The following is a 23,591-nucleotide window of genomic DNA, read 5'->3' as shown; positions in this document are numbered from 1 at the left end:
TCACATAACAATCACCTGTTCACATGTTTATGTAATAATCACTAGTTCACATGTTCACATAATAATCACTAGTTCACATGTTCACATAATAATCACCTGTTCACATAATAATCACATGTTCACATAATAACCACCTGTTCACATAACAATCACCTGTTCACATGTTTATGTAATAATCACTAGTTCACATGTTCACATAATAATCACTAGTTCACATGTTCACATAATAATCACCAGTTCACATATTCACATAACAATCACCTGTTCACATAATAATCACATGTTCATATAATAACCACCTGTTCACATAACAATCACCTGTTCACATGTTTATGTAATAATCACCTCTTCACATGTTCACATAATAATCACTAGTTCACATGTTCACATAACAATCATCTGTTCACATAATAATCACCTGTTCACATGTTCACAACATCACCTATGTTTTCCATGCAAGCAGCATCCATGCAATGTATTACACACCATGTCCTGTATATATTATATCCTATGTTACATTTGTCAAATATTTCATGCAAACAGAATTATAGTGTCAAATACCTAAATATTTCAAATAAGTTGCTGTTAATAAGATAATAATTTTTCAGACTCTTAAGTTCATCTTTAATGATGAAAAGTTGTTCAAAATTTGACAGTGACACTTTTTTGATTGGTCTATTCCCATTTGGGATTAGATATCTTATTCCTGGTTGCGTACTTAATACAGACTAGATTCAAGCTAAAACCTTTTATTTCTAAACATGCATTGCAATGTTCTCATCTACCTTAAAATAAAATATTTAATGGCAATCGGGGATCAATCTGACTGAAACACAGTGTTTGTATAATTAATGAAAAATCATAATTCTAAAGACGTGGTCAACAGTCAAGAAAATTATAGTCTTACAGTTAAAGCATTTATCTTCTATATGACATACAATCAATTATTCTATACCCTACACAGCTCTCACACAGCAACAGTTTTCATCACTCTGGCTACCATCATTTCTTATCTTATGTAACACAGTCAAATAATATATCTGAATTGAATAATCAGTAAACTACAAGAGTTAAGGCATCACTACTATGCATTGGTGACAGTGATACAACAGTAGTTCTCACTTTTCTTCTTTTTTTTTTTTTGACAATATAATTATATAAATAAGTACATAAATAACATCCAAATGAAATGACAATGATGAACTATTAATAAAAAAGGAAACAAAGAGAAAAACCATGATAAAAATCATAAAAAGAAAACAAACAAATAACAATAGCTAGTTATATATAATTGACAGCCGTTGAGAGAGAAACAATATTGTCTGTCTACATGAAATTTACTCTAAATAGTTCATAACACTAATGACATTGAATACTCACATATAAAACTGATAATTAATGAATTTGAATGGGAAAATAATGAAAGTGAAGAATTCAGAAGAAGAACATGCAGGATACATGTTTGCTGGGTTTTGATTGTTCATATAATACAACTGAATATATAACTATTTGTTATATCTGAAAAAAAAAAAATATGGGGTCAATAAGCCCCCTTTTTCTCTCATACAATTTAATACTGGCTGCTTCCTGCCATCTCTCTTTCCTGCTAATTATGTCATTTTGGTGTCTGGAAACAAAATTGATTATGCACATACACTGAAAAATACATGCATGATTGAATTGATGATGTCTGATAATCTTTTTGATTCTCAAAATTCCTTTATAGATTCAATTAATCTTATTGTTTGTATAGATTGTATATGGAGGTAAGTTATATGTAGTAGAGGTACATAATTTCCTTGTAAGCTATGTCTAATTAGATTTCAATTCACAGTTGGTGATATTTCACTTCACTTATATTAACAGTGTCCTTTGGGAAAGACATTCACGGTTCAACATCGCAACTCAACATACACAGACACTGCTTCACTCCTGTATTGATATGAATAGTATTTCCTTGATTTGATAGAAAAAAATGATTCCTCAATCAAGTATATAATTTTAATTTGGTCATGAGTATTATCACCGAATTATATAAGTTTTTCAGTGGAGAGATCTAGTTGATTCAGTTAAATATAGTATACTACTAGTACATATTTTATTGATTGTAGAGAAATTAATGACAGTCTCTCTACTCTTATGGCCTTCTCCATCATTTAGAAACTTAAAATTAGGAATTTTCTAAAAACACCTGGCATAGTGTAGTGACAAGAAGAACAAAATTTATAGCATTCATACTTTTACCAAAGGTATTAGAGATATAAGGAAGCAGTTCCAACAAGAAAACAATTTAATTTACTGAGAACTACTCATTCCCACCACAAAAATTTTAAATAACAATTTACTATTGACTAGGCACAAAGATTTTAAATGTTGCAGACCATGAATTTAATTTAATCCTGCCATAATAAAAGTTAATGTTTACCCAGCTTCAGTTTCAAGTTCCTTAGAAAAATTTTAACTCAAAACCGAATGGAGACAAATTTAGATACTGCAATGCATATAAATTAACACCTCCTACACAGGGATTTACAATACTCAAAAGTTTCATTTAAATAATGTCAATTTGAAATCTACTGACATTTTGACTTGAGGTATATTTGTGTTAAATCTTCCCTGTTATCTCAAAGGACAAGAAATATTCATTCTCAATATTTCAGATACATCATCATTTCACACAATGAAAAATAATAGTTGTTGTCCAGAACCAGCAGGCTTATAATCAAAGGTGTTCTAGCCAAGACCATCTCATTTTTTTTTTCTTTATTCATGCAGTGTATCTAAGACTACATTATCCAATGTGTCCTTTTCAAGATGATAGAGTGTGGCTTAAGAGAGATTAGCTGATATTTCTTGCAAATCAATAGAATATATAGAGGCTATCTTATTATCTCACATGATTATAATTCTTAGATAAATTACTTATGATATTTTATAAAACTAAATATCAACAACTAACCTCAAACAATTCTTTTTACAATGTAAAACATTCATGATTTTAGTTTAAAGGTATAGGAAAGAAATTATGAGAACAGCACAGCAACAAATACCTCAGCTAATATTAATATAATTCAATCTGTGTAGTCTTCAACAATCATGGTATTTAGAAATTGTAAGAAACAAAATGGTATGAAAAATTACCCAAAAATACATCCATCAAAAACTGATCTAAGTGATCTATAGCACCAAAAACACTGGAAAAACACCTTTACATATTCAGCGAATGTGATTCTATGTTTAAGTAAAATACTTCAACAACAACAGAATGGCAACAATAGACAGAAGTAAATGTATACATACTGAGATTATAGAAGTGCTACTGTAGTATAAATCTGGTTATACTCATTGAAATAACAGTAATGATACCATAGAACTCTGACTCAAGTGCAGAAACAACAAACCTTCTATGCTGTGGTGATCATGGAGATCAGAAAGAAGCATATTATAATAAATTCTGTCTTTGGTCTTTAAGAAGATTTCATTTATTCTTCAACAAGTCAATCTCAGCTCTCTTACGAATCTCTTCAAAAGCGAAATCTTTCAATAATTTCCCATTTTCAAAGACAGTCACAAGAATGTCCTGTTGTAATAGCAAGCAAAAAAAATAAATAAATAAAATGAAATTATATAAATTATATAGAAATAGTAATTTTTCTTAAATGAAATAAAACATTACTTTGCCTCATAATACCATGGGCCCCAATGATGATAAAATCACACAACACTATGACAAAACTCTCTAAGTCCATAGTTCTCAACCATTTTTTATTTACAGACCCCTTTCATTACTATTTTATTCTGGTGGACTTCGATAGCCATTCAGTGTTTAACCCTTTAGCATTTAAACCGGCCATATCCGGCCAAAAGTATTCTGCCTATTCTATGTTCAAACTGGCCGGATCTGGTCTCTCACACCAACCCTACAATATCGTTTTAAAAATTAACAGCTACCTCATCAAAATCTCATAGCTACGAGATAATGCATGATTAGTTCAAAATAATGTGGATAAAAAAGCATTAATTATGGCAGAATAATGTGAACACTAAAGGGTTAAAAACTAGTTTTATAGATACTACTTTCAAAATTCCTATCTTGTTTTTCACACATTAACTTGTGTAGGTTTTCACAAACACTCTCTGAGAGAATGTTTCAGTGACCATAAACATATTAAACTATGTATAACATCAGAGAAAGAAACTTAGTGATTTCTTGCTCTAAATATTTCATAATCAAAATTTTTCATGAACCCTTAAAATACAACTGTGGATCCCCAGTTTACTATTTTGCTTGTGTGGACCCTCAAAAATTTTATATGGACCCCTACAGGTCATATGGACCTCAGTTGAGAACCACTGGTTTAAAGGCACCCTCCGTCTAAGACTCCACCTCTTACACAGAGATTGTACTTCAATGAAAGATGCTGTCACATAGGTGACTGGAGTGTCACAAATGTTCTTGCTTGGACTGACCCTTTTGTGCTCCCATGAGTGAGAAAACTATGGAAATGGAGTATTTCGTTGTTGCAGGTTTTTTTTATTCTTTTACTTGTTTCAGCCATTTGACTGCAGTCATGCTGAAGCTCCACCTCAAAGGATTTTAGTTGAACAAATCGACCCCCAGAACCTTGTACTTGTTCTATCAGTCGCTTTTGCCGAACTGCTAAGTTATGGGGACATAAACAAACCAACATCAGTTGTCAAGCAATAGGGGTGGGGAGACAAACACACACACACACATATGACAGGCTTCTTTCAGTTTCCGTCTACCAAATCCACTCGCAAGGCTTTGGTCAGCCTGAGGCTATAGTAGAAGACATTTGCCCAAGGTGCCACACAGTGGGACTGAACCTGAAACCACGTGGGTGGGAAGTAAGCTTCTTACCACACAGCCATACCTGTGCCTATGTGCATGATACCTCAATCAAAAATCTGCTGACTGAGGTTTTGATTTTTTTTTTTTGCTTATAAAAAGAGAAAAAAATGTGGGGAGAGGTGGCCCAAAAAATGTATAGCAACAGACATTTATGCACTGCAAGTGCCACTTTTTTAATGAATAAAGCCATTCAACTGGAAACAAGCAGAAAATGATGCTTCCATGACTATAAACATCACAGGTTTCTAATAAGAGAATCTTTCATTTGTGAGCATTTATATACATACACATATAATTATACATATATATACCAACATACATATTATAAGATTGCTGACTGTCTTAAGTTCATTTGTCTTAGTCAGGTTTTGTTTTACATACTGCTGGCTGTCTAAAAGTTATCCTACAGACCATGCAAACTAGGTAGAGTTGCTAGTTTAGTCGCTGACAGCTCAATCAAGCACAGGTTGTACTAATGGGTTCCATAGTCACTAGCAGCATGTCTCTGGTTACCTCTGACATGACATAAGTATATACACACATACATGCATTCATGCATGCATACATCATTCAAACATATGCACACACATGAACACATATGTATGTACACACACATACATACATACATATACATGCACACACATGCATACATACATACACACGCATACATACATACACTCATACACATACAAACATACATGCATACACATACATACATACATACATACATACACACACACATATACAAACACATACATTCATACACACACATACATATATGCATACATACATACATACACACATACACGGACATGCATGCACGTGCACACACACACATGCACACACACATACACACACACACACATACATACATACATACATACATACATACATACATACATACATACATACATACATACATACATTCATTATTACATGGGCAGGTATGCATAAAATCTAATAATAAAATATATTTACCAAAATTTATTCAGAAATATTTGCAAACTTCTCACTAATATCTTAATCATTTGAATTTTTTACATATAATTAAGCACTTGGTAAATTTTTTGAAATTTATGGATTTCCTTCAGATGACTTGGCAAATTGTTCCATTCTCTTATCCATGGGTTTTGTTGTTACCGCTTCTGCTGCTTATGTTATTTCTGTTGTTGCTATTATTACCTCTGTCAAAAGATGAGGACCATATTTCTCTGTTCATTGTACCCTATTCCTGTACATAACATCTGTTAAATCTCCCCTCACCCTACATTCCTTTTGTATCACTCAGATGTAGACTCAAGACAGACTTTTATTTCCACTGCTACACTATATAAAGAAAACATTCTCCTGAAGCAGTATCACAACACACATTTCTTCTGATATCTTCACTCTAGTTCTTTTCTTTTAGCTTTCCTTTCAAATGTTTCAGTCATTGGACAGTGGCCATGCTGGGACATTGCCTTGAAGGGTTCTAACTAAAAGAATTGACTGCAATACTTAATTCTTTAAGCGTGGTTATTATATCAATCTCTTTTGCCAAACTGCTAAGTTGCAGAGACATAAACAAGCCAATACCAGTTGCCAGGTTATGGTGGAGGACAAACACAAATACACACGCATTAATAGATACACGCCTGCACACAAATGTGTGTACACAAACACACACACACACACACGCACGCACGCACACACACACACACACACACACATAATTGAAAACTGAGAGGAGAGTGGAGATTTATTCCCATCCAGAACTTTTTTTATTAAAAAGTTTTCTACAGCGTATATAACAATGAACAACATATATTTCTACTGCAACAACTGCACATTGCTCTATATGCAATTATGCATCCTAGTCACTGCAATTTCATCAAGGGTCCATCACTTACAACGTTTTCAAAGTGATCTAACTCAAACAAGCTTCCTGTGTTGATATTTAGTTGAAGGTGATAGCGTTACTTTTTAAATCAAATTGAACTCTGGACTTATAATCACCTCTACTGGTATTACAGTTGAATCGAATCGTGGTTTTAAAATATCTATTTTTATTACAATTAATTATAGCAATTTTCTTTACATTTTATTGCATGGAGTACATTATTTATTCAGAGGTATTTCACCCATTTTGAGTTTACACCCTCAATCAATATACATATGTATAATGTGTACACAGACACACACATGTATATATATGTATGTATGTATATACTCTTTACTCTTTTACTTGTTTCAGTCATTTGACTGCGGCCATGCTGGAGCACCACCTTTAGTCGAGCTAATCGACCCCAGGACTTATTCTTTGTAAGCCTAGTACTTATTCTATCGGTCTCTTTTGCCGAACCGCTAAGTTACGGGGACGTAAACACACCAGCATCGGTTGTCAAGCGATGGTGGGGGGACAAACACAGACACACAAACACACATACATACATATATATATATATATATATACATATATATGACGGGCTTCTTTCAGTTTCCGTCTACCAAATCCACTCACAAGGCTTTGGTCGGCCCGAGGCTATAGTAGAAGACACCTGCCCAAGGTGCCACGCAGTGGGACTGAACCCAGAACCATGTGGTTGATAAGCAAGCTACTTACCACACAGCCACTCCTACACCTATATATATACATGTGACAAGCTTCTTTCAGTTTGTGTCTACCAAATCCACTTACAAGCCTTTGGTCAGCCTGGGACCATAGTAGAAGATACTAGCTGGAGGTGCCTCACAATGGAACTGAATCTGGAACCAAACCATATGGTTGGGAAGCAAACTTCTTACCACCCACCCATACCTGCTAGTTGGGAGTATTAGATTTTGTTTGGTAAATTTACTGATGTACTTACTTTATTAGTATCACCCTTTCCTCTTTGAACTGTCACATACTGGTCGTCCTTGAGTTCAAGAGTCAATCGACCTTTTTTGCTTTTCTTCCCAGAATCAGTGATGGGTTGTTTGAAAACAGAAACCTGCAAATGAAAATAATTTTGAAATAATACTTGAAATAATGACCAACAGATAATCTTCAATAAGTGATTTACTAAGTAAATAATTTACAGCTTGGTAAGTAAAAAACAAAAAATTGAATAAATTCAAAATATCTTTTCCAACATAAGAAAACATTTCAAATAAATCTGTAGCTAATATCTCATAATATACATGTATTTTCATAAAATCCCTAGTTCAATATATATATATATATATATATATATATATATATATATATATATATATATATATATATATATATATATACTTATAAAACAAATAATAAATGAGTATATGCATATATACGTACAGGTATGTGCATACCTACATCTACCTGTATATATAGGTGCATATCTGGGTACAGGACATTGCAAACAAAACGTAGACAAGAAAATAATAATAACCAGAGTACAGAAAACACACAAGCCACATAGAGAACATCATCGTCGTTTAACGTTCGTTTTCCATGCTAGCATGGGTTGGACGATTTGACTGAGGACTGGTGAAACCAGATGGCTACACCAGGCTATAGAACAGACTTCAATGATCAATACAATGTTTTAGCTCGACAATCAAAGATTAGATTTGATGTCTCATGGTTTGTATTGCTTTTTAATTCAACCTTAGCATTTATCTGACACATTTGGTGAATTTAATGAAATGCTCTGTAGGCACTGTGATCTATGCTTCACAGTGTAGACACTGAGAGCTTTAGAATTTGACGAGTATAGACATGGAGGTCATAAGAAGTGTGTGAGTGTGTGTGCGTGTGTGCATGCATGTGTGTAGAGCTTTCTATCTTTTTATTTCAGTCCTTAGACTGCAACCATGCAAACCCACACTGTTTGTCAAGCAGTGATGGAGGACAAAGACAGACACAAAAGCACATACACACACACACACATGCATACATACGTGTGTGTGTGTGTGTGTGTATTCAACCCATGCCAGCATGGAAAACAGATGTTAAGTGATGATGGTGATATACAACATGCTTCTTTCAGTTTCCACTAAATCCATTCACAAGGCTTGGTTGCCCCAAGGCTATATAGCAAACACTTGCCCAAGGTGTCATACAGTGGGACTGAACCCTAAAGCATTTAGTGAGGAAGAAACTGCTTACCATACCTGTGTCACACAGCCACACCTATATATATATTACCTGACTTTGTTCATCTGAAACCTTCTTTTGAGTGTATACATTTATATTTAACGCTTTCTGTGGACCCTCAGCCCCTGCTGGAGTGATATGAGCACTGTTGTGACACACTGTTGTGACACACTGTTGTGACACACAGAGTGTCTTAAGCATTTTTAATCTTCCCTCTCAACGACTGAACAACTGATTTCCTCTGTAAAGTAGTCGGTGCCAGGAAGGGCGTCAAGCCACAGAAACCATACCAAAACAGACATTGGAGCTTGATGCAGTCCTCTTAGCTGTTGCATCCTGTCAAGCCCTCCAACCTATGCCAGCATGGAACATGGACACTAAATTATGATGAGAAAGAGAGAATTGATCCCAGTATTTGACTGGTATTTTATTAAACCCTAAAGATGGTTTTACATCCATAAAGGATGCTAGAGAGGCCTTTAGCCAACAGTTTTTGGGATCTGATGATACACCATAAAGCTAAGCTTTTTATGGATGTGAAATCTAAGGTAATCTGATAAACCGGCCTTATCTAAATTTTATATATATATATATATATATATATATATATATGCTCATTATTATTAATGATAAAACAATCCCTCTCCCCCCCCCTCTCTCCTCCATCAGTGGCATCATAATGAAAGGTGGATCTGAAGAGATTGTAGAGATGCTACAGCAGAAGCAAGAAGATGTGCGCCTGTTTATAAGAGAAAAATGAAGATAAGCCTCGGCCAGACTCTTCAAGAGTGAGGAACACAGGTAAAAATTATTCTGAGTATTGAAGTTGATGGAATAGGCATATTGTCGACAGGGAAATTTATAGATAAAGTAATTGAGGTTACCAGTGGGTGCAGTAGAATAATTAAGTTTAGACTAATCTGTAGACAGAATGACAGCAGTATTTATCTGTGCATATACATCACAATAGATAAAGGCTCCTGCTGACTGCCTTGATAACAAAATAACAATGACTTCATTACCATGGCCAGTGACTTTAAATCCTTTTGTTACCATTTTCTGTTAAAATACGCTGCCTTTGTTATAATTAATTTTGAATATGATAATGAATTTATTAAAATAGCTTTGTCATTATTAGATTGGTATTTTTATTCTTTTACTTGTTTCAGTCATTTGACTGTGGCCATGCTGGAGCACTGCTATGTATTTGGAACATAAATTAACATGAAATTTTGACGGTAGGTTTTAATTTAGAACACTTTAAAAAAGAAACAAGGGTGATTTGGGGTAGTTTGTATCAAAAGGATTAATGATGGCTTCTTCATGCATGGAGGCTATGGATATGATATAAGGACTAAGAGATCAGGGTTCGTGAAAGTTCTGTGATGTAACTGACTGAACCATTTTCAACTTCAGGTAGCCAGCTAATCACCTAGTCACTTACCAACCAGACAAATATTCCAGTCAAATAGAATTCGTGCTCATCAGAAAATAGAAAAGACTGGCAGCTAGGAATACTAAGTATTTCCCTTGTGAAGTATGTACCACTTAATATAAACTAGTGATTTGTAGTAAAAGCTCAAAAGACTTAGAGACATAAGTTAATCTGGAAAAGGAAGATATGAAACGTGAAAGACTCCGCAACAAGTTGTATATTCAAAGAAGTAATAAATGTATATGATGATAGGGAGGAGAATACAGAGATTCATAACAAAGAGTGTTTCTCTGATATAATTTGCTGTGGCTGATGCAATGTTTTAAGATACAGGCCTGGTAAGTGTGTATGTAATGATAGTGGCACACTTAATCTCACTGACAACAGAAAGAAAGAGCTATAGGAAATATTACAAGAGAAATCGTTGAATGAAGAGAATGCATGAGAAAGAGAGGAGGGACTTACTCTTAGTACAGCCAACAAAGGGATCAGTCACAGATGTTGACAGCTTAATGATGGAAAGCACAATTTAGGGGATTAAGGCAGGGAAAGCAGTTAGATGATTATGGCTCATCACTGATATACTATAAATTTCTAGCAAAGTAGGTCACACACTAATCATTTATATAATCAATAGCACATAGACAGGTTCACTAATTTAACAAATATGATTTCACTCAAAATTTTTAGAGTAGCAAACCGGTGCATTTTTAGAAGAATCATCAGAGCATGGAGAATCTAAAAATCAATGTTGTTATTTGCTGCTTTGTGCATGACCGACATATAAGATATTCAAAATGGCAGCCTTAAATACATATCTTGAACATTTTTGGTATCTACCCAATTTCCAAACATAATCCTAAATCTGTAAATCCTAAATTTTCTGGATCAAAGAATTCAATAAATGCCTCAAAATAGAGCTCAGAATTATAGAAAAGCAATTGAAAACAATTGAAAGCAATTGTCTTTATATTTGTGATAAAACCGTATAATACAATACATGTTGCAAGCCCTCTAAAATACAAAATTTGTCTCAACAAATTCACCTAGCTCATATAAACATGGAAAAGTAAACATCAAAATGGCGATAACAATAATGATATATATATGTATATATATTTGGTTATTTATAAAGTAAAACTATAAGAGTGATAACATTTTCTTTAATCACAGAGTATTCAAATTATAAGACACCTGAGTTAGGAACATTTTTCTTTCTCCAGATACGCTTCATATTATCAAATAATAATAAAAAAAAGCAATTAATAATTTACAGCCAAAATAGTGGTTTCAAATTTTGACACAGGGCCAATAATTTGAAGGGAGCTAAACCATTTTTGTCAGCTTCCACCTGTGCTGAGTACCAATGCTTAGCTGGTACTTGTTTCATTGACCCCAAGAAAGAGGAAAGGCAAAGTTGACCTTGGCAGAACATAAAGACAGATGAAATGTTACTAATCATTTTGCCCAGGGTGCTAACAGTTCTGCCAACTCTTGCCTTAATTTAAAGTCAAAATATTATGAAATATCTTTATACCATACCTCTTTTCCATTGATAACTGCTGAACTGCATTTATAAGCACATTTCTGAGTATCTCTATCAATTTTCTGTAATAAAGCACCTCCACTGCCAAAAGTGACATTATCAATGCTCCATTCATGTCTTTTCAAGTTTCTACCTATTTCTTCCAATGTTTCATATGATACACCATCGCCTTGAATAACACGGATATAAGGAGGAAGTAACTTATAGCCTTTACTGTTTGTGCTGGTTCCAAATTTACGGCCAAGAATTTCAAGAACCTGAAAATATAAATTATCAAAATAATATTTAAATTCAGTATTTGGTTTGTGGTACTTTTTATTACTTAACTTTTAGATATTTAATATTAAAGCACCAGTTTTACATGTTATCTTTTGTCATGTCTCCTGTCTTCTTCAATTCATCTGACAAGCAGATAAATGTTAAGAGAGCTTCTACTTATCTGTGATCATGTACTGATGGAAATGTGACATTAATTATATTCAAAGACCATCAAATATATAGACAGTTTATCTCAATAATAATAATAATAAAAACAATGGCATAAATTCTTTGTTCCTTTCAAAGAGACTTGTACACAATATACACTTTCAAGGTTTCTTAAGTTAGTAAATATAATGAGGTAATTCAATATAATAAAACATTGTAGAAGCAGGTTTCTGTTAATTTTAAAGATTTGTCATTGATCGGTAATTTCTAGTAGACATGATCCAGTTTTGTGGATATAATGTAATGGAAACCTTTGTTTCAGTTCAGGAAGAGTGAAATATATTCTATCTCTACTGTTTATTCAAGTGCTGGGTGCAAACAATGTAATCTGTTTACATAGGTATTGAACATGCAAAGAAAACATTATATAAACACTAAAGTATAACAGTGAGACTGGCTAAGAACTTCAGTAAAATAATCTTACCTTGATTACAACATCTGAGGGATTTCCTGAGTCTGGTCTGACAACTAATCGTGCATTACGTTCTCCTCTTTCAATGATGAGATCTTTCAACTGTTCTCCCCATAGATTCTCACATGCATTCCAGATATTGTAACTGTCACTAACACATGCAACAATACCTTCTGGAAATTTCTCTAACATATTTCGGAATCCATTCACTTCTCCATCCTTTTGCCAAGTTGTTATAGTGCTTCAAATAATTAAAGAAATAAAGATGTCAATTGACATTTATTATAATGCAGCAATATTGTTTAAATTGAAAAAATTGAAATTTTATAAAATTACAAAAAAAGAAAAGCATCAAATGTTGAGCAACAGACAAAATACCTTGTACTATTTCATGATATCTCTTTACAATCTGAGTTCAAATTTATGAAGTTTTACTTAATCTTTTATCTTTACAGAATTGATTACAGTCAAGTCAAATAGTGGTGCTACTGCAATTAAGTATACCCCAACCTAAAAGTGTTACACCAAATTTACAGAATTGTGTGATTATTTTGCAGTTTACTGTTTTGTTGTTTCAGTGTTCCTCTATTTGTTGTGAAAAAGTTTAAAGTATTAGGAGGTGATTGTAAAGAATCTGTGCTGTGTGTGTGTTATGTCATAGTATTAGGAGATGATTGCATTGGATATTTTCTGTGTAGTTTGTTTTATTGTATTAAAATACGTTTGTGTTAGTTAGTTATATTGAGGTATTGAGCTTTGATTATTTTTCATGGCTTAGCCAGGAAAGAAAGCAATGTTACATGACCTGTGCAGACTTTCCAAGACTGGTGAAGTCAATATGGTTTATGTTCAACTTGAATATCTTTTGGTTAACATCTGTCTAAAAAAACATGGGTGGAAGGAAAACACTCAAAGGTGGGAAATGTGATTAGTGTGAGGACCAACAGGGGATACACAGTGGGGAAGTGAAAAGAGAAGAGGTGGCTAGGCCAGTGTGGAGGTGCTGTGCAGTATAATTTGTGTTGTAATATTGGGAGACAATTGTGTAGGGTATTGTATGAGTTAGGTAGCAGAAGGCAATTATGCAAAATATGTAGAATATGTACTGTGTAAGTTATGTTAGTGTATTGAAAAGTAACTGTGTAATGTAAAATTATGCAACTGTATTGGAAGTTGACTGTGCAGAATATGTAATAAGTAAGTTGTTATATTACTGTGGGGGTGATTAGGAAGAATGTGTACTCTGTAAAATGTGTTAACGAATTGAAAGTGTTTACTCTAGAAAGTGAGCTGAGCATTTTTTTTTTTTTTTTTTTTTTGAGGGGAGCAATACAATTGTGAGATATGGTATAGTGTTTATGTTTTTGTAAATGTTTATTTTTTATTTAAGCACAGTATACCAATTATTATTGGTACCATTTTTGTTCTCATAGCTAATCTTGCTTACTTCCATTTTAATGTCTTTCTATATGAGTAGTGTTTTTATTTCTTTTTCTACAATATTTTAGCTGGAAAGAATAATTCTAAAAAAAATAATTATTTTATTTCTTAATTTGTCTTGATAGTCATGTGCAAGAATATGTTATTGTCACATACTGGGTTTGGAATATGCTTAGCATACTTATACCAGTTATTCTCAGTTTCCATATGATAGTGTCTGCATATTGCCTAATTAACATAACTACTTATCAGATCATGTCTGTAGATGTAATTTGTCATTGTGAGGACTAGGTTGCCAGAAACAACGTGGTTGATTGTTTATGTTGATTACATAATCTATAGTTAACATTAGCCTTCTTTGCTTATCTTCCTTGAATTATGTTCTGTGCCTAGCTATTAATATTGTGTAGCCATTATCAGATCTTCCATTTCTATTGTTAGTCCAGCCAGAACATTTGAGTCATTGTAGGCTTTATATTAACTCACATACTTGCTGTTCAGTCTTGCAGACGGTAGAGAGGCATTTTTCCATTTATTTTCAGTATTATTCTTCATTCTGTTTTAACATTTTTAAAAGTCTTTTTTTTTTGTATGTCTGTGTTATTTGTGTTTTTGTTGAATTTTTACTTTTGTGTTTTGTCTTTAGCTAAACCATTTTTGTCAGTTTCTAGATTGTACTTTATTTTAAGTATTTATAGTAAATATTTAGGGTTTTTTATGCCCCTTATTATATGAATCAATTTACTTTTGTTCATATTTTTCAAGACACCTGATCACATTTTAATTTTCTTTTTCCTATTTGTATCAAGTGTTAAATAATTTTTAATATATAATATTACCATCTTCAGGGTTTGTAATTCTAATTAAAACAACTAAATGTCATATACATTTTACCTATGTTCTGCAGCAGGAATAGAGTATCCAGCAATATCACAGTTATAAAAATTCTTGGCAATTGTTAATGCTGCTATCGTATCAGTCCCTTCAAAATTCACCAGATGGGCTGCACCTCCTATACCTGCTGACTGAAAATGAAAGATATTAGCTTTTACTGTTAATAACTTTAAAAAATTAGAAAAAAAAATAGAAATATGAGACAGAAATATATTTTTAAATGTAGGGAACTAAACAACCCTTTGTTCCTTTATCAAGTAATCTGGTGTTAAATATCATTAGTTGTTAACACTGCTATTACTGATGTCTGCCTTATCAGTTCAGATATCTAAGAATATCTACACCTTTCCATGCATGATAGCTCTTTAAGAGGTGTGCTTATGTTAGTTGTTATCAGGATTGCTGCTGAAAAATCTAACCCTATGCCAACTGGAACCAACACATGTTGTTATTACTGTTGTAATTGGTGTTGATTTCATTGTTACCTAGGAGTTTTAGTCAGTTCTGCTCAAGCAGTTCTACATGGGTTTTTCTAGTTAGTTGCCTAACCTGCCAGCTTGGCAGTTAAATATCCCTTGATAATCCCAAGAGAAGTGATCTGCAGTATGAATTAGATTAAAAGCTTGATATTAACAATAGCTTTAAGGAAATACCTCATTTGTCCTTAGCATTAATATATGAATGTCAAGATATGTTCTCAGTATAATTATATAAATCAATATTAATGACAGAATAGAAAGACAGAAATATTAATGACAAAATATTCTACTTGGCCAATCAAAAATATTGGCAATCCCAAGAATATATAAATTGTGTTTCATTGGACATTACTCCATAATCAACTAGTCATGTCCAGATATTGTTTTATAAAGCTAATAGTAAGCAATATAGTTATCTCTAAATTTCATAACTAGGTTACCTTTTCCTTGAAATATTGGAAAAGCTTACTTTTTCCCAGTTATACATTCTACTATTGTGTCTCATTGCTCGATCTCTAGACTAAATAACTTCATTCAATATTTTCTCCTCAGAATACCATTTTTCATAAAATCTTTCTCTGCCTATATTTAATCTGGTCTCTGATCTGATATTGTAATTAAGGCTTTAAGCACTGGCTCCATTCATTGAACAAATAAATTTGAACAGTAAACTGGAATTCTAAACCTAAATTAATTTTAAAATCTTTAAAATATGTCTACTTATTCTTCATAACAATCTCTTTGTATCTGACCTTCTTCAGCAGTTGATGAAATCATTTTACTCCAACATCTTATAGTCTATGTTGCCTGCAATTAGCATCCTCTATCATCTCTCAGTATTATTTTTCCATGCATTATGCATCATGTATTTTCATTACATCCCCATGTCAGTTCAGTCATTTCATATTAATATCTGAATCAGTATTTCGAATCTCAGTAATATTCTGAAACAAGTGAATTCATATGATCATCCTCCTTAGCATCACATTGCTCATCTCATGGATGACATTACAGGTTGTTTTAGTTTGAATTAAAGTAGCCAACAAAACTGAAAGTTAGTAAAATCTTACCTCAACAGATGTTGACCCACGGAAACCAAAATCATGCAGCATGTAAGGCAGACCAGAAAAATCATCTGCTGTCTCCTGCATACATTTAGCAATTAGATCTTTCTGATAGTAAGAGTTTGTAGCTACGGTCATTGGATACCAAACTTGAACTAAGAGTGTCTGGAAAAAAAAGAAGATAAAGTGGTGATGCTAGTGGTGGTGGTGGTGGTGGTGGATATAGTGGTAGTAGCAATGATGGACGTAGAGGCAATAATAGTGGGCATAGCTGTCCCATCCAAGAAGATGAGACCAATACTATAATGCTATAGGGAAGGTTTCTAATCAAACCAGTTGTATTCTATGTACATGAAAACTGCATCAATTAGTTCAGTTTAATAATAATAATAATGATGATGATAATGATAATAATAATAATAATAATAATAATAATAATAATAATAATAATAATAATAATAATAATAATAATAATAATAATAATAATAATAATAATCACCAACACCATCACCATCATTATCATCATCATTATCATTTATTTTATTTTACTTTCCAGAACTCTTTATCTTACTTGCTCCGGTTAATTCTGTGAGAGCAGACAGTAACCTGTTGTCAAAGGTCTCACAAGATCTCACAAGGTCTCTCAGAGTTTCTTTCCATGAATTATAAGTCTTGGTAAGTGTCATGGACAATACTCAACACCCAAGTACCAATCTCAAAATCCTCATTGCCCTCAATAGAACAGTTTTTTGAGCATGCTCTAAACCTCATGTCAATTCCAATTTCTCTGATCATTATAATCATTATCATTAATGGTACCGTACAACTTCAACATATCTGCAAAATTAAAGAAGAAAATAAATGTTTTCTATAGAAGCATTCAACTTTGAAAAGAAGGAAAATAACTGATTACCTCGAAATAGTTTGTAAGCCAGAAGCATTTTGGGTCAGTATTTTCGACAGTAAACAATACATTCTTGTAAGGAATTATAGTTCCTTCTGGGACAGACTTTATTCGTAATGGCAGGTGACCATCATGTTCCTAACATACCAAAACAGGAAATAAGTATAAGTATTCATATTTAAAAAGTCATGATAATTAGGAATACAACAAAATTTATCTCTCACATCATGATTATCTTAATAATTACCATAATCACCACCATTTTCATCATTTTTGATGCCATTGTCACTGTGGCTGCTATCATCATCATCATCATTGTCATCATTATTTTCATCATTTTACACTTCAGTTTTGGCAAGTTGTCTCCCACTTGCATTCTTAAAATCACTCTCACAAAGTTTCTATGTCCAATTTGCAACAGACTAAAGTTGTCATTCATCTCTAATCATTACTTTACTCAGATGACATAACCCCAGTTTCCAGACCACATGATATCCTACTTTTTACATAGGCACCATATAATCTAACATTTATAAAGAGACAGAAAAATCCCTTTGTTTCCTGCTGAGGCAGTTAGATAAGATGAGTCTCTGACCTTTCCTTTCACATCTTAAACATTACGAAGTCACTAAAGCTGTCTGTAGAAGTGGTTAACTTATCTTCTTCTGTTAGGGAACCATCAAACTCATAGACCTTAGTTCTTGCATTCTTGTACTGGTCATAACACAAACATATGACAGGTCTTATATTTTGATTCCCTATTGGTTCACTACACAATAAAGCTCTCATTTAAATTGGTTCATGGCCAATATTTTATGGTAAGAAGAAAAGTCCATTGTTATTTACTTCAATGTATTACTGGTACTTATACTATTGACAATAAAAGGATGGAAAGTAAAGTTGATTTAAGTGGATTTGAAAGCAGAAACATGGGGTGTCAAGGTGTCAAGTCATTACCAAAATGTATCTGCTTTGGGACTTACCCATTTGTATTTTTACTTAGTAAGTAATATTATGAAAAGTAAAAATGTAGTTAAGCATTAAAGTGATAACTGGGGGATAATGCAGAGCTTTGGTGTTTATCAACAACACTTATCCCTTTAGAAATTAAACTGGCCATGTCTGACCTATATATTCTACCTGTTTAATGTTCAAACTAGCCAGATCCAGCCACTCATTCTTACTCAACCCTTTTGATACCAACCCGGCTGAAATCTCCTCTGGCTTGGCAGTATAAATGTCTTGTTTTCAAAAGTTCTGAATTAAAATCTTCCACAAAACCTTAGTCACAATTTATGTTCCTAACACTAGTTTGATAATAAATTATATTACTAAATTCTTTGTTATATCTAAAATTAATTGAAAGAAATACAGAGCCTCTCAACAGAAATATGGTAACAAAAGGGTTAACAGTGTCATTCTAAAAATAAACAATCCTATCATCACAATATAAGTTTGACAGGTGTTTTTTGTAACATGGCACTGGCACAGGTGCTTTTTAACATGACGTCAGCAAAGGTGCTTTTAACGTGACACTTGTACAGGTGCTTTTTACGTGGTGCTGGCACGGATCTGGCTATAGAAGATCTGCCTCAGTAAATTATATCATCGCCATGCAAACACAGAAAAGTAGTCATTAAAATGATGATGAGGATGATGATAATGTAAACTAAAGGGGCAAGAGATATGTAAATATATACATCTCAGTCATCAGATTCAGAAGACCTTTCATTGTTTGTTTACAAAATTATACAGCATCAGGATAAACTTCAGAATTTTTTTCTCAGTAAATAGACCTCATATACAGACACTGCATTAATTCTTAGTAGATGCACTCATTATCCATGAAAAAAGATTTTAAGCACAATTGAGCCAGTGATGAAGCCTTTAATGTAGCTATATGGTTTGCTCAATAGCAGCTAAATCTCACTGAAATCACAACCTGCTTATCTTTAAAAATGGACTCAAATAATGTAACTCTAGATACACTTACTGAAAACAATACACACAAAAAAAAAGAGAGAAAACTAGATGGTCACAGTTGGAGCAATTCTAACCTCATAAATCTGCCTATTTGTTTAGAGCTTACCTGGAGCTGTGGAGGCGCAATGGCCCAGTGGTTAGGGCAGTGGACTCGCGGTCATAGGATCGCGGTTTTGATTCCCAGACCGGGCGTTGTGAGTGTTTATTGAGCGAAAACACCTAAAAGCTCCACGAGGCTCCGGCAGGGGATGGTGGCGGACCCTGCTCTACGCTTTCACCACAACTTTCTCTCACTCTTACTTCCTGTTTCTGTTGTGCCTGTAATTCAAAGGGTCAGCGTTGTCACACTGTGTCACGCTGAATATCCCCGAGAACTACATTAAGGGTACACGTGTCTGTGGAATGCTCAGCCACCTGCACGTTAATTTCACGAGCAGGCTGTTCCATTGATCGGATCAAGTGGAACCCTCGACGTCGTAAGCGACGGAGTGCCAACAACAACAACAACCTGGAGCTAAACAACAACAAACTAAACAACTCAAAACATGAATAGAATAACCTAGTCTCATTCAAGAGTATCAAAATTATGCATCCCAAGAAAACATAACTACAAATAGAGCCTCTGTGTGATAATCTATATTGCTAGAGATGACGACCAAACCTTCTTCAAATCTCACCTTACTACCTTAAAATGCAAATACTGGATAACATAATACTAGATTCACTATGTCTGAATAAAATACAGAACAATCATGACTGAAACAGCTGTGATCATAAATCTTCTGAATGTCATCAGATCTAGAGATAAACAATAATGACACAAATAGCCACAACATATTAGTCACTATATGCACATATTATCTATAAAGAAACAATTGAAATACAATTGAACCAATGGTGTAGCTTACAATTTAGCTGATTGGCCTGCAAAATAGCAAGCAAATTTATCTTGAATCACACCCGACTTATTTTTTAAAATGCTTTTCATTAGTCATGACCAACATGCAGTTGCTCATTAACCATGAGCAACACACAGATAAAACTGCAACACAACCTATAAATTCCATTATTTACTATCTTTCACTATCTTTCATGACATTTAGACTAAGGTAATATAAACAAAGTTGTATCACAAAGATTTTCCAGGCCCTTATTAAGGACAAGAAAATCCATCAGCTTTTAGCAAATGTTCACTACATACAAAGTTGTATATTTTACAGCTTAGTCAGGGGGGGGGGTACAGTACACCTAACCCTTAATTTTCAGGACGTCTAATGAAGGAAGGAAGGAAGTTATCCTTAAACCAGAGACCTACTTTGAATATTTGCAGTATTCTCTCCTAAAAGCATCCATGGACCTGGTGTTGTTGGTTTCAAACTGGACAGATTAAGTCTACTACACAAGAACTTAGAATATAGAGAATTGCAACAAATACCAAATGGCATTTTGCCAGATCCCCAAACAGTTTCACCAACTCACCACATTGGATTGGTACTTTACTTTATCAACTCTGAAAGAATGAAAGGCAAAGCTGATCTTGGTATGATTTGAACTCACAATGCAGAAGGACAGAACAAAAACTGTCAGGCAATTTTTCCAATGTTCTAACATTACTGCATTAGTGAATGTTTTACCTGAAGTGTTGCTGACACATCCAAAACATTTCTCCCCCCACACACACACATTTTAGTTTACAATTTAAGTCCATCTACTGGATAAACTCACCAACTTTCTACAAGCTTAACTACTGCCAAGATTTATCTTTCTATCTCACCTACCACTCCTACAATCTGAATGGTTGATTTTATACGTTCTCCGCCTGAACCCATTTATTTATAGCCCCATCTTTAATGTGTTACACCTAGATACTAAAGACTTGTAGAAAAACGTTTATTGTTGTTAACCTATATAGATCTAAGACAAACTGAACTGACTTTAGCAGTTACTGCAAAAGCAATAAGAATCTAATATTATATATTATCATCACCATTTAATGATTATTTTCCATGCTTACATGGGTCAGATGAGATTTGTTGAGGCAGATTTTCTACTGCTGGATACTCTCATTGTCAACCCTGCCCTATTTCCAAGAAAGGTAATATTTCCCCATGGCCAGACATGTTTCCATGGATGACTGGAAACAAACAACATCACTTGTCTGACAGTCATACCCATTTACTGCCATTACATAATGTCAAGGCTAGACACACAAGCACATACAAGCACATGTATAAATATGTACATATTACACACACACACACACACACACACACACACACATTGGGTCATCCCATAAATAATGTGTTTTTTTTTCAATTACATGAACTAAAAGTTGGAGGTGGGGCAGGATAAACTACCAGCATCAACTTGTTATAAAAGCAGGTAGTAATTTTACCTTGGTTTTATTCTTAGTGCAAGTCTTGAATTAGAGATAAGTTTGAAGCCAATGGACCTGTTCAGAATGTCCACAAGAAGCATTCCAGAAGACCACAAACATCAACAACTCACACAAAGCAAGAAAGAGTACTGGAAACGAATCACTAAAGTCCAAGAAAATCTGTGTGGCAAGCGTGTCATGAGGTAGGTATTCCAAATTCGTCTGTCCAATCATTTTGAAGCATTGTCAATGGTAAAGTTACATTCCAAGGTTAGTTCATGCTATTAATGATGATGATCCAGACCAAAGAGTGCAGTATTGTGAGTGGTACTTGGCATGATGTGTAGAAGATGAACACTTTCCAACAAAGATTGTGTGGAGTGATGAGGCCACATTTAAATTAAATGGTTCAATTAACCGCCACATTTGCACACATACTGGGGACCTGAGAATCCGCATGTTATGGTGGAACACCTTATTAATTTACCAGGAGTTACAGTGTGGTGTGGCTTATCATCAAGAGGATTAATTGGACCACTCTTTTTTGATGCTACTGTGACTGGTCCCATTTACTTGAACTTGCTGCAACAGTCTGTCATGCCAAGCATTAGAGAAGACTTTGAAGATGAGGAGTTTTATTTTCAGCAAGATGGGACACCCCCACACTACCATCACTATGTTAGATCCTTCCTTCATGAGATCCTGCCAAACATGTGGATTGGATGAAGGGGTTTCATTGAATGCCCTCTGTGTTCACCAGACCTCACAACACTAGACTTTTTTTTTATGGTGATACCTAAAAGACAAAGTCTATGCTATGAAACCTGTGACAGTCGCTGATTTGAGAGCAGCCATTGAACTAGAATGCACACAAATATCAAACGAATTGTTTCGTGATATTTGCAATTCCATTGCTTTGCGTTGTCAGCAGTGCCTGGACCAAAATGGACATCAGTTTGAAAAACAAGCATTGACAAAACAATAAAATAATGTCTATAGATTCTATTAAATTTTGAAAATGAAATGTATTTTAATAAACACCTACTTTATGATTATTTAAAGTGTGTATACATCTTTTTGGGACGCCCTGTATATGTGTATATAAATAAATATATATATATATATATATATATTTATTTATTTATTTATTTATTTATTTATATATATATATATGTTTGTATATAAGTTGTGTGTGTGTGTGTATACAATGGGTTTCTTTCAGTTTCATTGTACCAAATCTGCTTGCAAGGTATGGGTTGGCCCAAGGTACCACAGTGAATGCAGGACTACATGGGTGGGATCAAGTTTCTTAACCACACAGTCACACATGCACCTATTACAAGTTCTTATTTTAAAAACTTCTGAAAGAACTAAATGTAAAATTCGCTCTACCATGAATTGAACACAGAAAAGTTAGATGGGCTTATTCCAATATCATCAGTAACAACAGTAATAAAAAAGAATTCAAATCACTTTTATTACTAGTTTATAAAAGCAAAATTGGTGCAATAAAACTGACTAATAAATATTTGAATATCAGAAATCAATAAAACAAGAATAACCTGTTTTTCTAGCAAGACTCTAAGAAAAAAAAAA

The 23,591-nt window shown here is 33.7% G+C and overlaps 1 protein-coding gene across 2 annotated transcripts in view; it reads right to left on the bottom strand.

Annotated features, from left to right (window-relative positions):
* The window catches only part of LOC106878595 (nicotinamide phosphoribosyltransferase), a 44,121-nt gene continuing 20,530 nt past the window's right edge, over positions 1-23,591 (bottom strand). Inside the window, exons 3-10 of one of the 2 annotated variants that reach the window (XR_008264006.1) lie at positions 17,645-17,773; positions 16,738-16,896; positions 15,189-15,319; positions 12,867-13,095; positions 11,953-12,213; positions 7,723-7,845; positions 135-3,580; positions 1-96 (exon numbers count right to left, since the gene is read on the bottom strand). Coding sequence is in view for 1 of the 2 variants with exons in the window: in XM_014927851.2 (XP_014783337.1) it covers positions 3,479-3,580; positions 7,723-7,845; positions 11,953-12,213; positions 12,867-13,095; positions 15,189-15,319; positions 16,738-16,896; positions 17,645-17,773 (1,134 nt within the window). In the remaining variant the exon portion in view is untranslated. Of the gene's footprint in view, positions 3,581-7,722; positions 7,846-11,952; positions 12,214-12,866; positions 13,096-15,188; positions 15,320-16,737; positions 16,897-17,644; positions 17,774-23,591 lie in introns of both variants that reach the window. The other variant, XM_014927851.2, reaches the window with a different exon arrangement.

Source organism: Octopus bimaculoides, chromosome 4, assembly GCF_001194135.2.
Source record: "Octopus bimaculoides isolate UCB-OBI-ISO-001 chromosome 4, ASM119413v2, whole genome shotgun sequence".
NCBI lineage: Eukaryota > Metazoa > Mollusca > Cephalopoda > Octopoda > Octopodidae > Octopus > Octopus bimaculoides.
This window is presented reverse-complemented; position numbering and strand designations above follow the sequence as displayed.